This window comes from Balaenoptera acutorostrata, chromosome 7, assembly GCF_949987535.1.
Source record: "Balaenoptera acutorostrata chromosome 7, mBalAcu1.1, whole genome shotgun sequence".
NCBI lineage: Eukaryota > Metazoa > Chordata > Mammalia > Artiodactyla > Balaenopteridae > Balaenoptera > Balaenoptera acutorostrata.
In genome coordinates, this window is record NC_080070.1 from 23,081,237 (window position 1) to 23,109,108 (window position 27,872).

At 37.7% G+C, this 27,872-nt stretch overlaps 1 protein-coding gene across 3 annotated transcripts in view; it reads left to right on the forward strand.

Moving 5' to 3' along the window:
* Positions 1–27,217, forward strand: part of CEP41 (centrosomal protein 41) — a 48,715-nt gene extending 21,498 nt beyond the window's left edge. The window contains exons 3-12 of one of the 3 annotated variants that reach the window (XR_450551.2): positions 5,357–5,404; positions 9,614–9,675; positions 11,318–11,387; positions 16,935–17,079; positions 18,775–18,926; positions 19,331–19,398; positions 20,444–20,558; positions 21,000–21,215; positions 21,907–24,224; positions 26,115–26,171. Coding sequence is in view for 2 of the 3 variants with exons in the window: in XM_007177153.2 (XP_007177215.1) it covers positions 5,357–5,404; positions 9,614–9,675; positions 11,318–11,387; positions 16,935–17,079; positions 18,775–18,926; positions 19,331–19,398; positions 20,444–20,558; positions 21,000–21,215; positions 21,907–22,055 (1,025 nt within the window). In the remaining variant the exon portion in view is untranslated. Of the gene's footprint in view, positions 1–5,356; positions 5,405–9,613; positions 9,676–11,317; positions 11,388–16,934; positions 17,080–18,774; positions 18,927–19,330; positions 19,399–20,443; positions 20,559–20,999; positions 21,216–21,906; positions 26,078–26,114 lie in introns of those variants that run through there. The other 2 variants (XM_007177154.2, XM_007177153.2) reach the window with 2 other exon arrangements.
* Positions 27,218–27,872: the final 655 nt, after the last annotated feature.

A 27,872-nucleotide genomic window follows, 5' to 3' on the forward strand; every position in this document is an offset into this window, starting at 1 on the left:
GGCTCTTTTTTTCTCCACATCCTCAACAATGCTTTTTATTGTCCATCATTTTGATTATAGTCATCTTCGTGGGTGTGAAGTGGTATCTCATTGTGGTTTTCATTTGCATTTTCCTAATGAGTAATGAATGATGTTGAGCACCTTTTAATGTGCTTATTGGCATTTATATATCTCCTGTGGAGAAATGGCTATTCATATCATTGGTTTTTTAGTTGGGTTACTTGTCTTTTTATTATTGAGTTATAAGAGTTCTTTTATATACTCTGGATAGTAGACACTTATCAGGAGTATAATTTACAAATATTTTCTCCCATTTTGCGGGTTGTCCAGGGATTTTGTTGTACTTAGCTGGAGGAGTAGAGAAAAGTACATCTACCTCATGTTCCTGGAAGCAGAAGTCTACCAAACTAGTTTTATAATGCCTTTGGAAGGGCCAGAGTATGCTTCATTGCTTAAAACTCAACATATTTTAAAGTCAGTGTGTGAGAAATCTAATTCTAGTGTTTGATTTTTTGTTTGTTTCAGCTTTAGAAATTATTTTAAAGTCAATTTAAGGGAAAGATTGTAATTTTTTTCTATTTATTTTTGTGACTTACCTCCCTGTGTATTCAGTACAGTGGCCTGTGGGTTATAAGCCAGGATACAGATCCCTTTAACCCTCTGGATAGCCATCAGGGCCTGAGACAGCCCAAACCTCAGCATTTTGTCCAAATATTATCACTTATATATGTCTGCCATGAGGTGAAAAGTGTGAGGAGTCCTGGTTATGAAAACACCAGAGTGACTTTAAAGGTCAAGTAAAAGTAAGAAACTCCTGTCTGTGGTATGATTTTAAGCTCTGCAGTCAGAGAAGTGGAAATAGGCACGGTAATGAGTGAGCATTTCTCATTTCTAGGCTAAATAGATGGGTCTTTAATCTTTTCTTACCAAACAGTGAGCAATTCAGAGTTAATCACAAGAAATCAAGAATTTCGTGGCCTCTCCTGTCTTCACCCAAATCACCTTCTACTGAGCTCTTCAAAGACTGATATCTTCTTCCTGGGTAAAGATAATTTTTTATTTCTATCCTTCTGATGCTACTTCTCTTACAAACTCAAACACCGGTGTACAGCCATGGCTAGAAATATCAGAATTATTTTGAACTTCAAATATTTCTTTTGTTCCATAGGTGCCTGAGTGTATCTTACCAGCTCCCCAGCATTGCCAGACTGTGCCATGAATGGATTATGCTTCCGATGAAATCCCTGACGGCGTTTTGTTCAGTCTCCACTGCAGGGTTCTTGTGTATTCTCAAGCACCCTCTCTGGGTTGCTGCTCTGTAGCACTGCAGGCTGATTAAGGGACACTTTCCAAACCACAGGGCTCTCCCTTTGTTAGTCTCCTACACTCTTTCATTGCTGGCATTATTCTCTCATTTCAATCTATATTCAATCTAATTTCAAATTTCTTTAGCTTTCTAAAATTCTGTAGACTATCTCCATTCAGTCTTTTCTAGACTTTTTTTATTTTTTAGAAATTCACCTTAGTTTTCTTGTCTCCATACAAACTAGTCATTTCCCTTTTTCTTCTTAGTCTTTACTTTTCCTGAATATCTGCTAATAGCCTTGATCTTAAGCACTCAAACTCATTATAGACTAGGTACTCTTCATTTTTATTTGGTATTTAATTCTGTTTCTTATGTCAAAGGAAGAAATGTATGTGAAAGCCTTTTACAAACCAGAAAGCACTATGCGCTCGTATAACTTATTGAGATTAACAAAGGACCACTGTGCTTCTTTTCAAGCTTTCTGCTTCTTCTGAGCCAAAAGAACTTCTCCGTAGAGGAGGGAAATATTGAAGAAAAATAAAGCAATGGAATTGTCTCTTAGCAACTGAGTTCGTGCCTTATAAATCTTACCCACTTTAGATTACTGCTGCTCAAAATCACTTGCTTTTCTTACTGGCTCAGTTCAAATAATGTTATTAAATTATAGGAAAACAAAGGAAAAAATCTAATGAATGAGTCACTCAGTTCGTCGATTGTGCTCTATCTTTGCTTAGCACTATTGATATAGTTGAGTTGTCTCTTTCTCTTGATTCCAGTTGTAAAACTTTTTTATATATCTTTTGTTGCAACTTAAATTATAAACTAAGTAGAAGCTAAATACCATCTTATACATTTCTAGGTTACCTGAGTCCTGAAACAATATAGGTCATTTAAGTAGTATGTAACATATATGTACTATATATAAATCAGGTTGGGCATAGCTTAGAGAAAATCAGGTATCCAAAAACGCAAACCAAATTGGGGTGTGATTATTTACATTATAATATAATTCATTATAAGGATTCTTCAGCTAGTAGATCTTCATAGTATTTTTCATTTAGCAAATATTTTTGAGTGCCTCCTACGCTAGACAATGGAAAGGATAAAGATATTCTGTGTGTGTGTGTGTGTGTGTGTAAATAGTTGTTTTGGGCTGTCAGTATAATAAGATAGATAAGACTTGCACACAAATAAGGCAGTACGATGATAAATGCCTTGTGAGTGGTAAGCCGCGTGCGGTAGAAGTTCAGAGGAGGGAAAGGTCACTTCCAGCTGGGTGAGCTATTATGATTACATGGGCAAGGTGACATGTTAGAGAACCAAAGACTAACAGAGAGTTTGTCAAGTTTAGTAATTAAGGCAAGATTGAAGAGGTAGGTGAGATGTTGGTGCCTTCACGAGTAGAGCAAGGAGTTTAAACTTCAGTCAGTAAGTGATGGGGAGCTGCTGACTTTTTTAAATCAAAGTATTGTCTAGGAAAATTTATCTGGCAGTAATGTGTAATTTTAATTTTAAAAAATTAGTCTGTTGATAGTCTTTTAGGTGCCTTACTTTTGTGTAAAACAAAAATGTGTTTATAAATAAGTCAATTATAGAATTGATTCATTTGTATTCTTTTTAAAAGGTAGTCAAAAAACTATTTTCAGATGAAATTAGATCCAGTAAGATGAACTGCGTAGTTAAGATATAAGCAGTATGTGAAGTGGGATAAAATACTACTTTTCATACTTTCTAAACTCATTTTTAGAGATTTTTTTGTGTCAATTAGTCATTTCTCCAATTGAAGCAATGCAGAAATCCTCCATATTCTTTTTCTCCCCCCTCTACTTGGATAGAATGAATGGCTGTAATGAAAAGAGCTTCTTATCAATAGCCCTCTTAGATTTATTCTTAATTTAACCAAGTATTTGTACACCTCTGCAAAAGATTTTGTTTCTCTGCCTTCTCCTTTAGTGGGAAAAATAATCAGTAGGAATGACAACCTACCTCACAGGGTCGTTGTGAGGCTCTGCTGGTATGAAGATGAAGTGTTGTGTAAATACTCTGAAAATGTTGATAACTGACTGAGAAATGGATTTTAGACACGTTGTTAGTGGAAACTGCTATAGATTGGAAATGCAATGTTTTAATAATAAAGACTATATAATAAGGTTGGCTATTGTTTTCTGTGCATAGTATGCCTCAGGGAATTTAGAGCATAAAATGGTTCCCACCCAATACTATAAAGGAAGTAACACTTCCTACATATTTACCTCACAGTGAAATCATGTTTTTAAAACAGTACAGCCAGAGAATGATATGTTTTTGTGAGCCATATTAGAAACCAGGAGGTTGGGAGTACTAATCTTGACTTAGTTACTAACTTGCTGTGTCACTGGACAAGTCAGTGATCCTTTTTGTACCTCAGTTTTTTGACGATTCTGGAAGGAGGCCTAAAGCTTCTCCAGCCAAAAGAAACCAACTGCCACATCAACAGCCTGGCACTGTAAGGGACTCAGGAACATATAACCAGAAGCTCCTATGTAAAATAGTTTAAGAATAAGACTGCAGGACGCTGAACAGCACACCATTTGCCCTGTCTTTTACCCCAGTACTGACCAGTCGAGTTCCCGCCCAAGTGCAGAGTTGCAGGGAAGAGGATGTGAGTCTGGGAAGGATTCATGGTTTCCATTGTGGAGATCTGGTCACATCTCAGGTCCATTATAGCCTGAAGAACCTAGAAAAGATCATATTTTGTTCTAATCTTGGTCTTTGATGCTATTTGGACCTCTTCTGAGATGTTCTCAGTGTCTGTCTTGAGGAGCCTCAGCTTCTGAGTAGCCCTGACTACTATCATGTCTCTCTGAGCTTTTGGAAGGATACAGTCTGGGTCCAGGACTACACTGAGTCCTGCTTTTTGGTTCTGATCTGGGGACTGTGTGTCTTCAGACGAAAAAAAAATTTTAACTCAGAATTTTATTCTATAATGAATTCATGACAAGGACTTAATAATAACAAATGATATAAGTTGTTTTTTGAAAATGTACTTTGGGTTTCAGAGCAAGGATTTTCCTTCTCTGCTTCTGACCTAAACATGAAGAAAAGTTCAGAATAGTGCTTGAAAACATCAGTTCATGCCATTAATTGGAAGCATTTCTTTTACCTGAAGTTGTGACTGAAACTGACTAGCTCCTCTCAAGGCTTAAAAGTTAGGAGCACAATTTTAGACATGAGAAATTATTTTGAATGTTTTCCTCTTTTGCTATACCTTTCAGGTGCCAGATAGAGCTTGCTGTGCTGAATTGAATCAAATTGAAGCATGCCTAGTAAAAAATAATAGCCCCTGGCTTGAGAACCAGACTTCAGTTCATTCGGAAACCAGAAGGATCCTGGCCCAGTTTTAATGCATGAAAACTCTCCAAACCACCTTGGCTAGAGCCTAGTGTTGTAGAACCAGGCCATAAAACATGAGGGTTGAGGACTCTCCACAGTGGTGGGAATCTGCTGTTATTTCTCAGCAAATCAAATCCACAGTGAATACTGGTGTACAGACTGTGTGGTCTAGTTCAGGCTGCAACATCAGCATGAATAGTGGAAGACCAAGTTCAGGAAAGAGAAGGAAACCACAAAGATTAAGTGAAGAGGAAAGGGTTGCTTGGGTAGGCACAATGGCACATTTTAGACATTCAGAGGTCATTGCTTCTTTCTCTTCCTCTGCATATCTTCCCCACAAAAAGCTTATGGGGGGATAAATGGAAGAGGAAAGGCTTAACTCAGAAAGAAAAAAAATTACATGAAGTGATCATTCGTACTGCCTGGGGGGACTTAATGTTTATTGGGTGTGCACCTCAGCTTAATGCATTTGACCAGAACATTTCCCTGGATTCCTTACCTTTTAATAATGCTGTATAATCCAAAAGACTATTTACTATGTCTGATCCATTTGTCTACTGTAATTCTGTAAAAGCAGAATGGGAAGGCTTAGGGAATACTTGTACTCCATTCTGTTTTCACAGTGTTACTCATTTTCTTCCAGGAAAAGCATAGCTAAAATCCTCCTTCTCTTTTTAGGTAGCAGTATGACTAAATACATTGAGAAGCTAGAAGAGATCAAAAAAAGTGAGTAACACTACTGATGGTTTGGGATAATGGAACCCTGTAGTTGCTCTACAAGTTGGTTATTAACAAGCCTAACCACACTCTACAGCTGACACACACACAGAGCTATGGGAGTCAGGTGAGTGCGGCAGGTGCCTAGAAGGATGTGGGAAACACTGTGTGCCATTCTGGTCAGCTGCTAAGATTGTAGTCTTTGAGTCTGAGTTCTACCTGACTTAGATCCCATAGGAGATATTAATGTTGGAATGTGAAATAACCTCTAGTGAAGAACTGAGAACCCAAATTTCTAGTTTCATTGTACTGCAGTCTTTATGACCTTGATTCAAGGTACTTAATCTTTCCTATTTTATTATTTTCTCTATACCTGAGATAGGAGTAATAATAACTTATATCATAACATTCTTTTGAGTATAAATTCGACAGTATTCATGAAAGACTTAGCGGTGTAAGAAAGAAAGAGCTTATTCTTAAAGTGGTGTTATACATTATAAATTCATTGCAGTTGGCTTTCTTTTAATTAAAAATCATATTTCATGCACATCCTTTTAAAAAAACTAATCTTCGGCAAAGATATGCTTCTAGTCATTGAGTGCACTGCCCTCACACAAAATCATAATTTTTCAATCTGTGTCCAAAACAGATGTAAAATGTACACATCAAGGCTAGAATTAGAGAAGTAGGAACATCTATTTTCTAAGATGGATTTGTCCATAGCTTCAGTAGGAGAACCCAGTGCTAGGGCAGTATTGAGCTAATGGCAGTGAAGAGGTACTCTGATTGATAGCAGTTCAGGACTTGGCTCTGGTAATATACATCTTCTGGGAAGAGAATATTACAAATCCAAAATTCACCAGAACTTTTGTTGTTACACAGCAGACCTTTTAATTTAAATGATAATGTTCCTGTTCCTTTTGAATTGCTGCAGTATTGAGAAACCCCAGACAATAGATCTGGACTCAGGAGCAGCTTCTTGCTGACTCTGTTATTTGCCATGTTCAACTACAAGGACTGATGCTATAGACATTTGTTTTTTAGTGTGTGATGTCGCAGTATCCTTTTCTTATATATTTTATATTTTAAACATTTTATGCTATATATTTAAAATGTTATATATCTGTAAAATATTCCACTTTAAGTATATATATTTTAAGTGTATATTAAAATTTTAAACTATGGAAAAAAATCTTGTTTACTCACCTAAACTTCATTGTTGTCGTCCTTAATTCATCCACGGCAAGCAAAATTCAACTGGCCTGCTTCTGTCTTGGTTTGTAGCCTCTTTCACCTCCTAAGCATTTGTAGCTGAGTGTAGGCTCACCTGTCCACACCAAAATTTGTCCCATAAAAATTGTCCCATTCCACCCAGATTGCTGAAACCCTTTTTAAAACAGTTCTTAAAAGCACAATGTGGTTTCTTTAATGTCTAAACTTTAAATGGAGCTTATCTCCCAAAAGAAATACCTGTGGATTAGAGTCCTTGAAAATGCTTACTTCACCTTCCTTCTTTAGAAGTTGTGGGCTTCCTTTTAGTAAGACAGCAGGTTCCTCTCACCTTTTACACGCTTTGTGCTGATTCCCTGACTAGAATTACTTCAGATTCTGGTTTGGGATCTATATTTTGGAAGATATTTCCTTCTCTTTTCCCATCTTCTGTTGTAGGTGTTCTTTTGGGTCAGAAGGGAGGAGAATATTGCCTTGTTTCGTGACACCCTAAACCTGTCACTTTTCTCGGATTACCTTAGATGCCATGTCTTTCTGTGAAATCACAAACCTTGTGCTGTTACTTCCTTTGATTTGTCTTCCACTGTGAGCCCAACTTCCCTTTGCTAATAATGTGTTTTAACAGAACCCTGAAAACGCAGAATTCCTTTGTAATCTGAATATTCTTTCAATTCTGCCTGGGGAAAATAGACACACTGTGTCTATTGAACATTCACAAAGCCCATTCTTGGCTTCTAGTGGTTAGATGACACTAGTTGGGCCCAGTGTGAAACATCCTAGATAGTTAGGTCTCTGTCCTTCCAGTAACTCGAGAGAGACACACTTAGATTCCAGACTTACCAGAGAAGCAAAACTTGATAACATATCTGAAACTAGGATTTTTTGTCTCCATCACAGAGTTTGGGAGAAGCTATAGTAGCAGAAGCTCCATTCTTAAAGCTCTGTTCGCCCTTGCAAGGACAGACTGTCAGAGCTTTCCAAGTTATCCTTTTTATAAAATTTAAAACTTACTGTAAAACGTCTAGCTTGATCTTTTATCTCTGAGTAATAATGTCAGAAAGTCCTAATGATGGCTGTCCTTCTAAACCAGAACCAGGTATGTAGAGTTCAGGCTCAAATGTGCATTGGGATTTCTAGTGCTTATGAGAGGATGCTAGAAACTATGATCGTTAGAAAATAGCAGCGCCTGTTTTCTCGTTTAAGGTGATTTCTATTTAAAGGGGATTTTAATGTGTACCTTTTATACTTAGAATGTGAAGAATTGGAGAAGTATTTCAAACTATGTTACTATACCAAAAGAATATCAGTGGATAAATGCCACAGTGCAAACTACTTTGAAAGCTGTTGACTGTTTTCATTGGCTGATTTATTGCCATTTTGCTTTACGTAAATGACTTTTGGTGGGCAAGTTGGTGGCAATTGAGAGAAATACTATAATCGTTCACTTGCACTTTTTAAAGCTTCTGCTCAGCTTATTCGGGTCTGCCTGGTGGGTTTTAGAAGCTCTTTTGCATCTTGTATCTAGAAGAAGCTGTTTTAAGAATTTTCTGGAAGAAAGGTCAATTTTTAGCCAAATTGCTATCTTTAGGACATTTTAGAACAGAGAAGCTTTAATTCCCATATGAAAGAGTCTTGATATATTTACAGAAGGCCTGTTTTTAAGGTAATATCATTTCCCGACTCTGAGTCGCAAGCTAGTTGGTAAACCAAGCTAACATTATCCTCCAAAATAACTATTTGGTCTGTGCTGGTTTTTTGGAAAATTCATGGAAATGATTAGTATCACCAGGTAAATAATCTTAAGTACCTTTAATCCTTTCCTTTGTTGCTAGGAGTCTTGGTTTATGAGACAGTGAAGGCCATAGTAATTATCCAGCTAACCTTTAGTAATTCTGAAATAATGAGGCAGTATTTAAGGAGTCAAGGACACCAATATATAAACCTAGAAGAGGAGTGAAGGGAAAGGGTAGGCAGGAGTTCAACGCTGAAAACTCTTCAGAATTGGCAAGTCATCTTCAGAAAAGTTTAGGGAAGCCAACTTTTAATATGCCTCTATGGGACAAATAATAAAGTGAGATTGGCTAAATTTTTTAAAACTGTTTAATATGATATGAAGAATTATTAACACAAACAAATGCAAAAGTACCCCCATTGAGTTATGTCTCAGAATTGTAAAGATAGCACTGAGTAAATATTGATGTTTTCAGTTGATTTTTCTTTTTTTAAATTGTGGTTAAAAAATACCCACATAAGAAAATTTACCATCGTAACCTTTTTCAGTGTACAGTTCAGTAGTGTTAAGTATATTTACTTTGTTGTACAATAGATCTCCAGAACTTTTTCATATTCAAAACTGAATAGGTTGATTTTTATTGAAGTGGAGTTGAGGGAAAATTGATATAAGAGATTATCAGAACCAGTTACAGGTTTGTGCCCAGCATTGTACTCCAGGAAAAAAAAAAAGGGTTGGCCTGTGTCTCTAGCATAGTTTGTAACCTCAGGAATAGAATTGTACTCTTTTCAGGGCAGAGATAGAATAGTAAATGTCTTACCAGCTCTTGACCTAGGGCAACTCAGCTTCTCTGGGTCTCTGTCCTCATTTGTAAAATGCAGATGTTTATTCCCTGCTTATTCTGAAAAGGATTTAAAGGGCTTACAAAAATGCATGCAATACAATATGGTCAAAGTAGAGACAGCATAGTAAGGAAAATGGTACACAAATAAAGGGGAGGGGTAAAATCATTAGATCCAAAAAGGTGGCTTATAAATTCAGCTTGAGGCTTCTTACTGGCCAAAGCAAAGGAATAAATGAAAAGGTGATATAATACCTGCCATGCTTAATTCTGAGGATATCATGAGGATCAAATGATATAAAACATGTAAATAACTTGAAAAATATACCATATAACTTGATGACTAGAAAGAATTAATATCTCTAAGAAAGCAAAAGAAGCCTGGAAAAAATATTTGTCCTGTTCTGCTTTTCAGATTATAGATACAAAAAAGATGAGCTTTTTAAGAGACTAAAAGTTACAACTTTTGCCCAGCTGGTAAGTTTAATGATCTTCCAATGGAGTAAAGACTTTCTAATTTGTGCTGCTTTATGTGAGTATTTCTAAATTCAACTCTAGGTAATGTTTGCAGAGGGTTTTCTTCTGATTCTTTATATTTCACCTATGAGAGGACTAATTGGTATTTAATTTTCTTTTTTCTTTGATAAGAATTTTGTAAAGTAAAATGTACATTCTCCTTTTTAATCATCAAATTTGTAGTTTAGGTTTTATTTTTCCTTGCCCATTTATCTTAATATTGAGAATCTACAACTCTGGATTCTTTATTGCTTGGACATTTTTCTCTGTGGAAAGCAGGTGATCTCCCATCTATGACTGGGTTCTTTTTCCAAGTCTTTCTGCCATGGTCCATTTTGTTACTTTAGGAAAGTCGCTTTCTTCTTTCATTTGAAAATTATGGACAAAGTGTCTCTCTGACCCCCAAACAGGGGTTCCAGTGATGTAACTTAAGGTGGATGTTGGGTCTTATGAGCTAAGTCGTGAAAAGCGATTTATTATTTTTTTAATTTGAATTCTACCAAACATTTAAAAAAAATTTTTTATTGGAGTATAGTTGATTTACAATGTTGTGTTAGTTTCAGGTGTACAGCACAGTGAATCAGTTTTATTTATATGTATGTATATATATATATATATATATATATATATATATATATCTCCATTCTTTTTCAGATTCTTTTCCCATTATAGGTTATTACAGAGTATTGGTTAGAGTTCTCTGTGCTATACAGTAGGTCCTTGTTAGTTATCTATTTTATATATAGTGGCATGTATATGTTACTCCCAATCTCCTAATTTATCACTTCCCCCCAGGCAAAAGTACTTTAAAAACTGTATGTTGGGTATACAACATTGTAATCAATATATTCATAATTACATTTATTTCTTCATTGCATGAAGAATTTCCGATACAATGCTGTTATTTTAAGTATTGCATTTTCAAGAAATAGCATGTTATGTTGGGACTAGACTATGTATGAATGCAGTTTTAAACTCTTACTTATGTTTCGAGTCCAAAATTATCCTTTTGGTCTTTTAAGTTTATTGTGTAATATTTTAAAGAAATCTTTTCTTCTGGAATGATCATCTGCAGTGTAATTACCACCCCCAAAGTAAGAAGACCTGAGATTTAGTCTCCAGTTGGGGACACTGACACTTTCTTAAAACAGGAGATCTTTTTTTTTAAATTTTTTTTCTGCCTTTATTTTTTTATTTTTTATTTTTAAATTTATTTATTTATGGCTGTGTTGGGTCTTCATCTCTGTGCAAGGGCTTTCTCTAGTTGTGGCAAGTGGGGGCCACTCTTCATTGCGGTGCGCAGGCCTTTCACTGTCGTGGCCTCTCTTGTTGTGGAGCACAGGCTCCAGATGTGCAGGCTCAGTAGTTGTGGCGCACGGGCCTAGTTGCTCCGCGGCATGTGGGATTTTCCCAGACCAGGGCTTGAACCTGTGTCTCCTGCATTAGCAGGCAGATTCTCAACCACTGCACCACCAGGAAAGCCCCAAAACAGGAGATCTTTGATGTTTGATATTTCCTCATCTTTTGTTAAAAACAGAATTGCCTCTGTTTAAAGACAAACAAACATACACACTTCTACACATTTCATTCTTTTTTCTATCAGGTCATCCAAGTTGCTTCCCTATCTGATCAAACACTGGAAGTGACAGCTGAGGAGATTAAAAGGCTAGAAGGTAATGAGAATTGAGGATATGGGGAAAATAACAAATTGACCATTTGTGCTATTGTGTTCACAGGGACTTTGATGTATCTATTTGTAATTAGATTGTTACTCTCTGAGAAATGCTATCTGGTGCTTTGCTAATTCTTATTTATTTAAAAAAGCCATCTGGTTTTCTGGCTGTAACATTTGTAGTCTTAAATGTTTTAAACGTGTTTAATATACTAATTACTTTTTTTCAACAAATACTTTTAGTGCCTTCTATATAAGTACAGGTCACAGAATTAGGTGCTATGAGACTACAAAGATGAATAAAACACAGCTCTGCTTACGTGGAGTTTGTAGCCCCGAGTGTGCACTGCACATATGTATGTGTATTGGGTGAGGAAAATGATAACAGAAACACAGAATTACTAACATGACAGAAATTCACGGAGGACTAGAAGGAAACCATCGTTTGATGAATATATATTGCTAGGTACTTCACATGAGTTTTCTTATTTAATCTTCTCAAAAACTCTAGAAGGAAGGTACACTGTACAGATGAGAAGCCCAAGCCTCAGAGGTTAAACTTCTTGCTCAAAGTGAACAGCCAAGAAGGAATGGACATAGGATACAAATCTGCATGTCTCTGGTAGCAGCCAGTGTCTTCTCACTGCCTTTATTGCATCCTTATGGGGTCTTGGAATGTGCCTTTCGAGAGATGCAGGGTGCTGTGAGAGCTCTGTATTTTCCAGCTAGGAAACTGAGGTAGGCTTCTTCCAGGCTTTTGAACTGGGCCTCTGCCCCCTTTAGGGGTAGAATCTCAACAGGTGCAAGTTAAGGGTGAGGCTGTCTCAGGCTGAGGAGCAGCCTGAACAAAGGCACAGAGAAGAAGTCCAAGCGTGTTTGGGGAATCTCATAATCCAGTCTGGCTGTGGTCTGAGGGAGGGGTAGGTGCGGGGGTAGGAGATAAGACTAGAAAGATAGATAGGCGCCAGATTTACTTTCTTAAATACCAAGTTGAAAAGAAAACCTCTTAGGTGTCCTGTCATGAAAAGAATTCACAGAGTGAAGGTCTTTATTTTATCCTGAAGTCCTCAGCTGTCAATGTGTGGCTGTTTATTGAAGGGGAATGTGTTTTGTTAAGGTTGATGTAGGCCAGGAATTTGACTTCTGATTTCAAGACAAGTTTCTCAGGAAGTCTGAATACTGGGTTTGTACAACTCGACTGTCATTTCCCTGGGCTTGTTTTTGTTAGGGAGGATAAAAAGAATCTGTAAAAGACAGGAATTTATCTATGACAGATGCCTCTAACACAGCAGAGAAATAAGGGCTCTTTGTAATAGAGATAATTGAGTCTCCTCATACGAGTACTCCCAATTTTAACCTGGTTATATAAGTACCTGGATTTTGTCCTTTAATTCATTGTTGAGATTGCAACACCAGAACATATGGGCACATGCAATTTTCTCTTCTGAGATAAATTTGCAGGCTTTTGTAAACTAGGACACCATAAGGTGTGAGTAATATTAGTGGTTTTCTAGTACTCTATACAGAATAATAACTCAGGAATGCCTGTAGAACAGATTGTATCTGTATGCGTATTGGCCAACTTTGAAGGAATAAAAAAACTCCTTTTATAATGTTTATTGTTTTTTCCTGACTTAAAAGTATATTTCTAGAAAATTAGAAAACTGTAAAAAACATATAAAGAAGAAAATTAAAATAACTAATAAACCCTATTAACATTTTGGTCTGTTTTCCCCACCCACATCCCTACTCTTTGTACATAGTTTTGTATTATGCTGTTTTCAATTAACATTTTATCATGCACACTTTCCTATGTCATTAAATAGACTTCAAAAGCTTAATTGTAAAGGTTGTGTTGTCATATAATGTCTATCCTTTGTATATGCCACATATTTAATTATTCTCCATTGTTGGCCATTAACGTTTTTCTAATTTTTCATTTTTATAAGATAATGCTGCAGTGTAAACCCATAAATGTTTGTATGGTTCTGATTTATTTCCTGAAGATAAATTGCTGCAGATTGTCAAAGGGTGGAACCATTTTAAGATGCTCGGTGCTGATTCCACATTATCTCCAGAAAGGTTCTACTTGTTTGCATTCCCACCGAGCAAATGAGAAGACCCATTTCTCCCCATCCTAGCCAATGATGAATAATTCTCATTTTTGTAAATGTTTGCCAATTTGATGGATGAAAAATGGTATCTAATAGTTTTATTTTGAATTTCTCTGATAGTGTGATTGAGCTTTGCATATGTCTGTGTTTGTTGGTCATACATATTTCTTCTTTTGAGAACATTATATGTCCTTTCCCATTTTTTTTCTAATGGAATGTTCAGCTTTTACTTATTGATTTGTAAAATCTTTATATAATTATGATATCTTTATTCATTGGAAACCAATATAGCCTTGAAAAATCTTTACTTGATGATTTGGAATGAGAAAAATCTTTACTTGATGATTTGGAACAATACCCAAGCTGTATTATTAAGTAAAAAATAAATAAATAAATAACAAAATAAACAACAAATCAAAGTGTAGAGCAGTATGAATAGCATCCTCCTAGATATGTAAAAAGGAGAGGAAATAAAATATATATAAAATATGTAGTTGTTTCATTTCTGGAAGGAGACAAGTATTTGAAGGTAGTTCCCTTGGGGGTGGAGGCCTGAGGGCCTGCAGGTCTGGAGTGAAAAGAAGGCTTCCTTTCCATATTAGCAGTTTTATCTTGTTTGCATTTTTACCTTGTGCACATGATTTTTTTTCTATTAATGAACTAGTTTTAAAACTCCTAATAAAGTGTATTAACCTTTTCTCACTTACATATGTCACAAATACTTTTCCTAATTTGTTACTGACCTTTTAATTTTCTTTGTGTTGTTTTTTGACATATATGAGATTTGAGTTTTTACATGATTAAATCTATTAGCCTTTCATATTGTGTTTTCGTTTAGTGCTTTAGATTCATAAAATCCAAAATAAGATATTCACCTATATTTTCATCCATTTCATCTATTCATCTATTCATAAAATCCAAAATAAGATATTCACCTATATTTCATCTATTTTCATCTGCTTGGTTGCTTTGGGTTTTTTCCTACATCAATCCATCTGTTATATATTTTGGTATATGATATGAAGGGGTTATCTAAATTTGATTTTTTTGGATAGTTGACAGATTATCCCAGCACCATTTATTTAATAGTTCTCCCTTTACCCACTGATTTTTGATGTTACCTTTAACATACATTAGATTTTTGTATATATTCTAGGATTTGTTTCTGAGTTCTTTGTTATTTTCCATTGTTCTGGTGCATTGTTTTGATCATTTACCTTTTCAGTATATGTTACTATTTGAAAAGGCAGGTTCTCCAAATTACTTTTCTCTCTCTCTCTCTCTCTCTCTCTATATATATACATACATATATCTTTTTTCTTCTCTTCTCATCTTTAAAATTCTTTTAAGCTTTTTTTTAAGCCCATTGGGATTTGTATTAAGGCTAAAAATTTGGAAATTTGGAAGAGATTAACATCATTTCACTTTTAGTCACCAAGTCAGGAATATGCAAGGTATGTCACTCTCTCTTCATTCAGATCTTCTTTAATGTCCCCAAGTAAAATTTTTACAAGACCTATAAAGGACTTATAAGTTTTTATATGGCCTTTACATTTCTTAATAGGTTTATTTTCTAGGAGAGTATATTTTGTATCTGCAGTTGTTACTGTAAATGAGAGGTTCTTCATGTTATTTTCTAATTGGTATATAGGAAAATTATTTTGATTGTCCATATTTTCTTTAATCTAACTTATTTATTTTATAAATAGGTTATTTTTATAATTAACCTTAAAACCTAGATTATTTTTATAATCTAACATATTTATTTCCCTTATTCTCATAGGATTCTCTTAAAGTCTCTAGGTGTATTATACTGTACGCAAATTAAAACTTAATATGCTCTTTAACAACTAGGCCTCCTATTTCTATGTCTTCTCTTATTATATTGGTTAGAACAGCAAATTCTCAAACCTTTTGGTGTCAGTCTCCCTCCACACTTAATTTCTGAGGACCTCAAAGAGTTTTGGTTTTTGTGAATTATATCTATTAATATTTAGGGTATTAAAATTTTAAACCAAGAATTTAAAAAATACTTGCTATTTACCTTAAGAAACAATACTAAACCCATTACAAATATAAATAACATATTTTTATGCAAAATATCTATGTTACCAAAACAAAAATATATATGGAGAATGACATTGTTTTACACTTTTTCATAAGTCTTGTTAATGTCTGATTTAGTAGAAGACAGATGATTCTCATACCTTCTGCATTCAGTCTGTTGCAGTTTGCTCATTGGGCTAAAGTACATGAAGAAAATCTGGCCTCACACAGATCTGTAATTGAAAAATGGAAGAATATTTTAATAGCCCTTTCAGATAATTGTGGATATTTTTCTTTGACACTACATCAGAACTTGATAGCTGGTACCTTCTTAAAGTTTAGTTGTAGTGTGGAATCTGAAACCATATCAATGAACTTTTCATACCCTGTTGCATTAAACCCATTGGTCTCTTTTGCACTCTGAATGTATCTTTTACTCATACATGATTTTATAACATCATTCATTGGTCATTTGGAAAATACTGGTTCACTGAGTTATGAAGATCTTCCAAATGTTGACAAATTTCATTACACAATATCAAAAAAGTCACATTTATTAACCACAACACGTGTCTTATCAGAAAAATCATTAAGATGTTAAAGAAGTCAAGCTCTTGATGGCAAATAGTTTCCAAAATTCTGATTTTTGTTCAAAATTTAATCACTGCAACAAATACCATCGGTTGTTTTCCTTGAAATGAGAAATTCACTTAGATCATTTCTGAGAAAATAGCTGCCAAATGCACAAGTCTAAATAACCATAGTTTTCCTGTCAGTTTTTCTTCCAAGTAAAAGTGGTGTTCAAGGCAAAAGCAGCACAAATCACACACATACTTTTCCTTGAGACAACAATGGGACGTTGGTATGTAGCAAACTTGCTGTATGTGGATTCCCCCATTTCATCACACAGAATATTTAAAAAGTGTGTACTTAAGGGTGAGATTTAATAAAATTATTATTACTGCTTCATCAGGGACTTTTAAAAATGTGACTGCCATATTTATTAACTGTGAGTGTGTGCGTGTTGATGAAAAATACAATGACTACTAATAAAGCTCTGTACCTCTGCCCTGATTCTTGCTAAGGGGCCAGGAGTTTTATCCACCACTTCTTTTGCACCATCAGTGCAAATATCAACATGGTAAAAAAGACAAATAACATCTTAGTATTATGAAAATAGTTTTCGCCTTTCAGATCCCCTGAAAGGGTCTTGGGGGCTCCTGGGGTCCACAGACTACAGTTTGAGAGCCTATATGTTAGAACTCTTAGAACAATTTAATAATGGTAATATGAGTTCCTTTTCTTGACCTAATTTCAGTGGAACTGCCTAACAAGTAAATACAGATTCTGAGGTTAAATTTATTTATTTATTCACTTGCAAATTTTAGACAATGATTCTGCAACCTCAGGCCCTGATGCTGAAATCACTGCCAAGACCAACGGGAAAGGGAGCCCTGGGGAGCAGTCGCCAAGCCCCGTCCAGTTCATAAACAGTGAGGGAGCCGGGGACTCCAGCCGCTCAACTCTTCAGAGGTGCTCTCATCAGATTCATGTTTTCACTGCATTTTACCTTCATTAATCTAGATACCAATGCCAGCGATTTCACGACCTTAGAAACAGGTTGGCGTAGTGAAGTCCCACATTTTCATCTCAGCCATTCTATTTTCTCTCTATATCAATGCCGCCTCCTGAATCTTGTCACAGCATTCTTAGTTAATGTAAGAATTTATTGATAGGAGAGCATTAATTTTCACTCCTCAACCCCATTCTTCTCAGCCTTCCTATATGCAAGTTTGCTATTAGGACTTAGCTTTACAACCACTATCTTTTGACTCAGGGAGTATGATTTCCACCCCACCCCCCTCCTTTTCTGTCTGCTGCAGCTTATAATTACCCTGTCTAGAATCAGAAGAAAAATAGAGTGCCACACATAGTGCTCTGATATTAAATAGGCGCAAAGGAGAGTGAAAGCAGCCTTGGTGTCAACTCTCAAATGCATATGGCAGTTTCATGATGCAGCACTTCTTCACAGATATTCACTGTTGATTATAAGACGGTGCTGATTTTCTGCACATATCCATCCCTTCTACTGGTAAAACAGTTCTACTAGAGAAGCTAGTTCTACTAGAGAAAGAATTGCTATTGTCGATTGCACTATTATTATTTTTATAACTACTTCTGTGCAAGGACTCTAAAATTGCATTCAAAACAAGATAGACCAACAAGGCTTCCACTGAGCACGTAATTTCACATGAAATAGAGTTTCTTCTCCTTTGGTTCAACAAAATATGCACTATAGGGCATATAGTTGTAGTGATCATTGGATTTAAAGGCAGAATTTGACTTGCTGTGATGGGAGAAGAACTATTGCTAGACTAATCTGTGGTTTGGCATGTGTGTCTTCATATTTGCCTGGAAGAGTGATCATCTTCTTATCCCAATACAGATATTTCACTACTCGCCACTTTGATCATAATACCTATCCTTTTTTCTCTGATTCATGTCTTTGCCACGTTTTGCCTATATTAACCTGGCGACCAATTTCAGTGATTTTATGACCTCAGAAACAGATCAGAAACAGACCTCCCTCGTTTTAATCCTAGCTTTTCCACTGTCTCATTATATGAATGCCGCCAAATCTAAAAGCCTCTTCAGCCTCAACACTGTAACCTATAAAATGGAAGTGACTACAGATAACTACTGAAAACATTAAGGTTCAAAATCCATACTGGATGAGTCACTGTATAAGTATATGAAATATATGAAAACACTATTGTTACTTTATGTTACATATGATATACATAGAAATGCCCTCAGTTTTCCTGCCCTATCAACCGTATTCTTTCCTCTTTTGTTCTGCTTTCTCACACTCATCAAAATTCCATTGGAGTATCTGCCTCTTTCTTTCTCTGAATGCTGCCTTTGCTTCTGGAGGCAGCTTGCCTACAGTTTCTACCCCCTCTGCGTGCTAATGACCTAACGTGCATTCTCTGAAGGTTAGTATGGACAGTGGATCCCCTCCTTCGGGTCCAGGGTGAGAGAACAGGAATCCATCCGTAGGATCTTGCATTCAGAGGCGGAACTGAGACACCACATCCATTTTCCTTTTTCTTTGAAGTGTCTTTTGAAGAGACATTGAGCACCCTCTCGCCATTCTGAAGAAACGCATTTGACCTTTAGGCCACCAATCCCTGACTAGTGTCTACTGACCTACTTTTTCACTTGCAGCGTCATCAGTGGCGTTGGGGAACTGGATCTAGACAAAGGGCTTGTGAAGAAAGTAGAGCCCAGTACCAAAGACAAACCTTATCCCGACTGCCCCTTCCTGCTGCTAGATGTGAGAGACAGAGATTCTTACCAGCAGTGCCACATTGTTGGAGGTAAGAGAGAGAAGGCCTTACAGTGTCTCACTCCTGAGAACACAGCCTGGTACTGAGCCCAGGCAGGCTCAAACCACAGCCTGTGGTCAGCAGTTGGGGAAACCCTATGTTAGCCAGATGTGTTCTGGGAACCTGTAAGTTGGCTCTACCACATGCTCTGAGAGAGGCTGGTGACTCTCTCAGGGGGCTCAGGGGCCCAGTGCTAAATGTCAGAAACAGTGAAGTGACACTTCTTATTTGTTCACAGTGTCCTGTTTCTTTTCTTTCACAAAAGTATTTAGGTTTATAGCTAGTTGATTTTGAAAATATGTTTCTTTTAACTCTTAGACTTTAAACCAGCTGAGAATTGGGGCCAAGTTGTACCGAGAGCTACAAACTTCCTAAGCTTTTTCTTCTCTTTGCAGCTTACAGTTACCCAATTGCAACTCTGTCTAGAACAATGAACCCTTATTCAAATGATATTCTTGAATATGTATCCTTTGTTGCATTTTAAGGAGTTGGATGGTATATAGACTGAAGACTCAAACTTACCATGAATCATGCTCCTAGTAAGAAAACCCTATGAAGGACCTTTGATATTAATTAGTTTACTTCGCATATTTTAGAATTTCGATCCTTAGCAGTTGCTGAGAATGCTTCCAAGCCATCCTGCAGTAGGACAAAAAACATTAGGTTAAAGGTTATGATCCGCTGAGAGTCAATCCTAAGACTGTTTTCCCCAGAAAGTTTTCCCAAGTAAAATGTAAGGAGTGAATTTTTTTCCTTCTATTTTAATTTTTTTTGCTTCTTGAAATTTTAATTTTTTTGCTCATAAAAATCATACAAATAGAAAATAATTTAAATACTGAAAAATATAAAAAAGAAAATTGAAATCTCTAATAACCACACAATTGAACAACAAACTCTTACTACATTTTTTGTGTATTTTATTCCAGACTGTCTTCTTTGTCTTTTTAACAAAGTAAAAATTATACTGTATATATAATTTAGTATGTTGCTTTTCCCCACTTCATATTACAGTATATTTCCCCACAATAACACAAGCTCTTTATAAACTCTATTTGTGATGCAGTATAAGATCTCATCTTTAGATTTACTGTAATTTACTAAATCATTCCTCTTTGAAGGAATGGACTTTTAGGTGGTTCCCATTTTTTTACTGTTATAAATAAGACTGCAGTGGACACACTGGGCATAAAAGTTTTTCTGTTTCCTCATCTGTAAAATGGAGGCTGTAATACTTACTCTCCAGGATTGTACAGATGAAAGAGCCAAAGAGTGTACAGTGTGTAACTAGTGCCGTCTTGGACATGGTGATACTAGTTCATAGAAGAAAAGGATACCAGCTTGTGTGGTTTCCACGACAGGAAAAAGTCCTGTACCCCTTGAAGAGGGGTCATCTGATGCTCCTTGAACTCAGAGAGGTAAACCTTGACAGCTCTTCTTCCTCAGGGGTTTCTGTATAGTCTAGGAGCATTAGCTCAGTGTGGTCGAACCTTAACTCATCTGCTTCTTAGAAAAATGCCCATGGCAAGATCATCATTCTGTATGACGACGATGAGAGGCTGGCCAGCCAGGCAGCTACCACCATGTGCGAGCGGGGATTTGAGAACCTCTTCATGCTTTCCGGAGGTGAGGGGCTGTGTTCTGCTTAGGACATAAAAGGCGAATACTTGGGCTCACACTCCTTCAACTCCACCCCTATCGCCTTTTCCCTCCCAGAGCTCAGAACTTAGTATTCTGGAAAGAGAGACAACCATGCTGGCAGAAAGGAGTCAGGATACTGAAACTTCCGTTAGCTCCATCAGCACATGTTTTTAATTCCTGAAATAATGATGTTACTTTATGGCCCTGTAAGAAAGCCTTAATGCTGAAGACCTGAGCTAAACGATTTCTGGTGGAATTCTCAGAATCCCATATAACAACTGACATTTTCTGGTGTAATTTACTTAATGGTGAAGCAGTTAAGAAAGATTTCCTGTCCTTGTGTTGAGGAGACATGTGGGCTCCTTTCCAGCTTGTCTTGGCCTCACCGTGCTAACACGGCTTTTTCTGATGATCTTCCACACCTAGGTCTAAAAGTCTTAGCTCAGAAATTCCCAGAAGGACTGATTACGGGTTCCCTGCCAGCATCTTGCCAGCAGACCCTTCCGCCTGCTTCTGCCCGGAAACGATCTGGCCCGAAAGTGCCGCCCCCAGCAGCTGAGAATAAATGGAGATTTACCCCAGAAGACCTAAAGAAGATAGAATATTACCTGGAAGAGGACCAGGGTCCTGCAGACAGTACTAGTAAGATATTTTGACCTTTAGAAATAATGTTTTCTGTAGAACTTGAGGTTTGCAGCTTTGAACATCAACCTCATCATATGAGAAGCTTGATCCTTATATTCAGATTCTTCAAATATTTGCAGGAGAAGGGGAAGGTGCAGGTGCTATGTGAGGAGAGGGGAGGTGAGTGGAGGTGATCCCAGATTATGGTAAGAATTAGGCATTGCACACAGACATAGAAAGAGAAGAGAGGGTATCAGTCAAATAAAGTGTGCATCTCAGGCAGAGTTGAGAGGCTAAGCTGAGGCTTTCACATTCCTTCTCAGAAAGCTTTGCTTCCTTCTGCTGCTTCTGGGTACCTTTAAACTACTTCTGGCCTTTCCTTTGGCACACTGCTTTCTCTTTTTCCTCTAACCATTCCTGTACCCTTCTCTACTGAGAAGGAATGAAGGACAGACGAGGTTGATTGGGATAATGGAGAGGAAGGAAAGAAAAGCTATCTGGGTTTCCCTTCATCCCTACCCCCTTCCCCACCTTCTAATTGATCTCAAGGATGAAGAGTAGGTTTTAGCCTAAAGTAGATGCTGAATAGGACTTCATTAGCTTAAAAGTGGTTTGTAGCATAAGACTTCATTAGTTTAAAAGTGAACTTGGCAGGTTGTCCCTGGAATCATTTTTGCAGCTCTGCTCCCTGCTTTCTTGCTCCCTTCAGGCCGGCTGAGCCAAGGTAATGCTTCTGGAAGAGACTCCAAGGTTCCAGGCGCCCGCAGCGGTCAGAACCTGCCTGCCGGGGGCCCTGCCGGCCACCAGAACCCCCGCTCACTGGGCAGTGGCCACCTGCAAGGCAAACCCTGGAAGTAAAGACTTTGTCTTAGTCAAATAAATGTTTTCTCTCCTTTCGGAACCCCTGAGCAGTTCCCAAGTTGGTCCTTTTAAGAAGGTGCTGCAGAGGAAAGACCTCAACGTGTGTCAGGCCCCCTTTCCTCTTCCTGTCTCCAGCTCCTCTCCCACATCCAACCCGGGAAGGATTTTTACAAAAACCAGAGGCATGACAGGCTCTAGTGTCCTCCCTGTTGTTTACAGAATATTTAAATCTCTGAAACTGAGTAGGAAAAAAGTCTGATTTTTTTTTTTTAATAAGGTCCAGTTTGTTTTGGTCTATATCCTGCATTGTTTTGTAAATACTTCAGGCATTATCTGGTGTGTCCTTCCCAGCCAGTTCTTTTTCACTCACTCTTCTTGGTCTCATGAAGGCTCTCTTGGTAGGCTTTGCAGCCTGAGAAGCTGTCCCTGGGGGTGCAGACGATTCGCAGCTTTCAGCCCCCACCAGCTGTGGACCCGCTGGCTGAGGAGCTCTTTGCCCAGCACCCGATGCAGGCTCCGTCTTCAGTTTGGAAGCCGGTACCTGTGAGCATCACTCAGTTAAGATTTAGCAGTAGCTCTCACATGTGCTCAACGCTCTCCTCACTAGATGTTTTCCTGGAACCAGCACAGGTGATGCTGTGTGCTCAGCTGCCTTCACGGGCAAGTCCTGCCCACTGTTCAGGGCCGGGTTGAGAGCCACTGAAGCCCCCTGGAGCCGTCCCTCATTTGCGGTTGGTTTATTAGTTGTAAACTCCCATTACCCAGCTCAGGCCCATCCATCTTAGATGGGTAGAAATTATGGCCACTTGAAAACATTGGCTTTGGTTGGGCCACTGCCGGCACACAAGGTGAGGACAACTCCACAGTCCTTTGTCAGAGCTGACAACCCTTTAAACCCTTGCTTAAAAATACAGTATTAGTCTAATTGAGTAATTAGTGCAATTCCCTGCTTACTTCTCATTCTCATGACTGAGCTGTGATTAGGAGGTTTTGATTATAGATTCTTGTTTGGGCCAGAATTTTGAATCAGCATTAATTGAATTGCTAGATGACTGACATTCATTCCATTTAATTGGGTGAACAAAAGACCTCAGGTAAGGATGAGGAACTCTGAAATCATCAGGAAAAGGAAAAAGAGCCTTGTTAATTTTTATGGTCTGTGATCTGTAGCTGTGATAAGGGACTAAGGAATAAATTGTGCTCTTTGTCATGGCAACCAGCTTGTGAAAACCCAGCTGAAAATTGCCTATCCTTAGGTGGTTATTGCTGCTGGGTAAGATTTGTCTTAACAGGACTATTTTTCTCACCACCAAAAAAAAGAAAGTATCACAGTATTTCCAGCATGGGGGGCTGTGTTTGTAGGAGAAATAAAGGTAATAAATATCTTAGAGACATATGGAAAAATAACCTTCACATTCAGCCCAGTTCTGTTTTAGTGTGTTTATTCTTCTCTACTTGATTTCCAAAGTGCAACATTTTCCGATGCTTTAGAAATCAAACAAACCAGGGACATTGTTCAGATGTCAAGCCGTGCCCAATTTTCCACAAGATTCAAGAATCTTGTATAAAATTCAGCCAACGTACACATAGCTTTAATGAGGAGCCTGTCATGTTTCCCCATAAATTTATTGCCTGAGAACTAAGTTCAGCCTTTTGCTAATGCCAGAATGCTCTGGCTTTTTATTTTCTTTACAGCATAGATTTTTTAAAATGCAAATTTTTCCACACTCAACTTTCCCCTAGCATGGACAAGATTTTCAGCCATTTTGGACACATATGCATTTTTAAGAAAAAAAAATTTTTTTCTCTGTGACGAAGTTCTGGTTATGCCATTTTCAAGTCGACTAGTCAGGAGTTTAGATTTCCCCACTCAATTCTATTTTGAAAGTAAATGGTAGTCCCCCTTTGTTCCTCTTCTGCATTCCCATCACCACACAACACTAGAGTGTTAGAAACTACTATGTATATGTGCAAAGTCAGTATAGCTGAACCTATTAGAATTGCAGTGCATTTAGTTGAGAGATCTGGCAGGTTGACTATATTTATGTGTGTTTCTCCATAGCACTTTGCCTGTTGGTAAGGATTTTAAATAACTACTCCTCAAAGACCTGTTCTGGTTCTGCACTTTGTGTGTTAAATGTCACTTGCAGTTTTTACATGCTCAAGGTATTGCTTTGAATGTTCTACTTTACTAGTTTCTTCGTTAGATTAACTGACATGTATTATCTAAGCGATCTGTGATACTTTGTGCAATTATGAATGTTGAAGATTAAAGTACATAATTCTTAATTTGTTGTTTGCTGTTAATATGCTGAGATCTGCCAACTTCTCTCTTCCTCTCTGTTGAGATGATTTGTGGGGAGTCACATGAGACTGGGGTGATCTGAAAGAGTACTTCTTTTTGCTTTATCTCCCAGTAATGCATATTTTCTTTGTATAAATGAATCAGGAAATCATTCCAATTAGGGCAGGGGACCTTAGCTCTCTAGTCAGAAGGGTTTCTCCTCATGCCAGCAGGGACTGACTGCTACCTTAAACACATTACAGAGGGACTGTCTTGTCAGTGTTGGGGGTTGATGAGCTTCCCTTGCCTGGGAACTTATGACCCCCCTAGATGGAAAATGCTTTATCAACGTACAGCTGCTGCTCCATCTGAGCAACGGTGATGGCCAAAGTCTAAGTAATAAGTTCAGTACTTTATCTACTGTATTTAAGAAAGAAAAGAGAGAAGGAAGGAGAGAAGCAAGGAAACAAGAAGTGTGGAGGGAGGAAGGGGAAGGCAACATTACTCACTTGAGTACAAAAAGAACATCTCGGGCTGTTACAATGTCAGGTTTAATCTATTGAAAGGCATAGAATGGGGACCTCCCTGGCAGTCCAGTGGTGAAGACTTTGCCTTCCAATGCAGGGGGTGTGGGTCCGATCCCTGGTTGGGGAGCTAAGAATCCCACATGCCTCGTAGCCAAAAAAACAAACAAACAAAAAACCCCCATAAAACAGAAGCAATATTGTAACAAATTCAATAAAGACTTTAAAAACGGTCCACATCAAAAAAAAAAAACTTTATAAAAAAAGTAAAAAGAAAGGCATAGAATGAATCAAATGACCTAAAAGTAATTTTATTTTTTACCTTTAGCAGAAAACCAGAACTAGCACAATCATATTGGACTAGGGGTGTAAATCAGAATTAAAAGAGAACAAATAGTGTTCATTAGTTGCTGAGGGATTTTTCCTGTGATGCTATTGAGATTATACAAAAATTCATAAGACTTTAGGCTAGTTACCAAGAACACAGAACAAAACAAAACCTTCTTTTCTCTAATTCCCTTGTGGAATATAAGTGAAATCAGAGTCCTAGGCTAGGAAGAAATATGTAGGCAATTTTTCTTGTGTTGGTTTTGGTTTCTGTCATGTTATAAATTGGCTGTAGATTCTGTCTTTTATGTTATCCGACTTTTTTAGGGGGGATAATTAATTTCTGTCCACCTGGATTTAAATCCATGACTCCCTTCCTGCTCTACTCTGAAGATAATCATTAAGAACCTTTCTTTCGCCAGTTCCAAAGTATTCCCAGTGTCTATAATGTGCGTTTATTTTCTCACAATTCTTTCAAAGTTTTAACTCCCATAATACTTTCCTTTTTCTTTTTTCAAGAAACATCAGAAATGTGGATATTATATCAGTTTATGTGAGCATGATGATATGCTTATCTACTGTTCAATTAATTTTTTGATTAAAATATATTTTTCCTATAAAGAACAATAAATAGGACACATTGTGCTTCCAAAGTGTTCAGAAGACATTTGGGTAGTAATACTTTCCTAAAGTTGCGGGAATTATTGAAATTGCTATTGCCACGTCCTTAAATTGGCACACAGGTCAGTTATAGCATAAAATATGTAATGGTGGCAATTTGTCAGCATTGAATTCTGACAGGACAGGATTCAGTGCATGATTTTATGTGTTTACAAAACTATATTGCCCCCCTCCCCGCACCCCCCCCAATCTCCTTATGGTCTCACTCTCTGATGCTTATCCTCTTTGTTCCAAATGCAGACGCAGATTCTCTTCACCTGCATAACATCCTGAGGCACCTGGTGAAATGTGTGGCAAACAGAGGTCACTTATTAAATACTATTGACTGATGGACTACATTTTTTAAAAATTATTTTAAATTATTTTTGACTATAACCTCCCAGAGGGTGAAAATCACCAACTACATGACAGTGGCCCTTAATAAGGGTGTGTGAATAAATGAACTGAACCTGTCAAGACTGAAGTCTGGGATGTAAAGCCCATTGTGGTGGCCACTCAGCGCTGGTCTGCCATTCTGGAGACCCGGAAAATTTGTTATCCCTTGTCCTCTTCTACATCCTACTTTTGTATGTGAGACATTCATCACTCTGAGATTTTTAGATTACCCTCTGCAGGAGGTACCCAGAAAGCTGTTAGGGCCGTTATTATTAGCCTGGCTGTCTGCAGTCTGCCTGTTTCCATGGTCCCCTCAAGCTCAAAGTAGCCTTCAGAATTCAACTGCACCATCCCCATCTGAGAGTGGGTTTTATTTTCTCTTTTGTTTCAAATCTTGAAGATTTCCAGGTAATAATGTTAGCAAACATTTATGGAGAGCTTACTATGTGTTAGGCAGTATTCCTAGATTCTTCATTTTACGTTTTGACTCATTTGACTATCAGAACATCCCTACGAGGTAGGCACCCCCATTTTCAGGTGAGGAGACTGAGGGTCAAATGGAAATTAAGCAACTTGCCCTGTGTCACTGAGCTGGAAGGTTGAGAAACCATTCTGCTCTGTGCTTGTCCACTCTGGGTGGGTACAGCCACTCTCTCCCTGGCTACGCCTCCAATTCACTAACAAAAATGTAACTTTCCCTTGGCTGTTGGCTCCCCTTCCTTCCTCGTCACCTGAGATTCCACTGAAAGCTTTCCTCCTCTGCCTGCACAAAAGGCAAGGAATTCAGGGACTGAAACATCTGCTCCTGGGACCATTCCACTGTCTGTGTCTGGTGACCTATCTCGAAGACAGGTGCTCCAGGATTTCTGAGATTCGTTTCTTAATGAGTTATCACTTAGGGAATGGGAGTTACAAGCTTTTCATTAGATTGTAGGGAAAAAGTAGGCTGTTTTCCTGATGGTTGAACTATCCAATAAAACCATATTGATATGATTTGTGTCTGAATTTCTCTTTCCTTTGCGGTGATGTTTCTGATTTAGGCTGAAACATAAATTGTGTGAATTGGCTTATGGCCGCAGACCTGGGCTTCATGGGAGGAAGCAGCAGCAAACCTCTGTGCCTCAGTCCATGTTAGCAGAGCTCTCATTCCACCGCACTCTTCTAAAAATGTAGCCGAACACACCACTGTAGTTAAGCAGAAGACTTTTAATTTTCTTCTTTTAGTTTGGCAGTAAACATTTGGCAGTCTTCATCTCTGGGGTCGTTAGATGATGCTCACAGTTTGAGTTGCCAAATTAATGTGGATCCTGAAAGCTTTGGGGAGAATTCATTACCCTTTGACAGTTTTTCAGATTTGACGGGTGCTCTGTGCTTCCTTCTCAGAGCTCTTCCTTCTTCTGGCCAATTTGAATGTTTTGGTTGGTCATATCAGTTTCCTGTAAGGAGCATCTGGGTCGTAGTGTGTTCACAGAATGATGTTTCTGTCCTTAGAGCCCTTAGAGCAAGAGTCCTTCTGCATCTTCAAATCCACCTAGTCCCACTTGCCCTTGCAAAACAATTGCTGAGATGATGAATAGCCCTGTACTGGATGAGGGACCAGTGAGGTCATATCTGGATTGTATT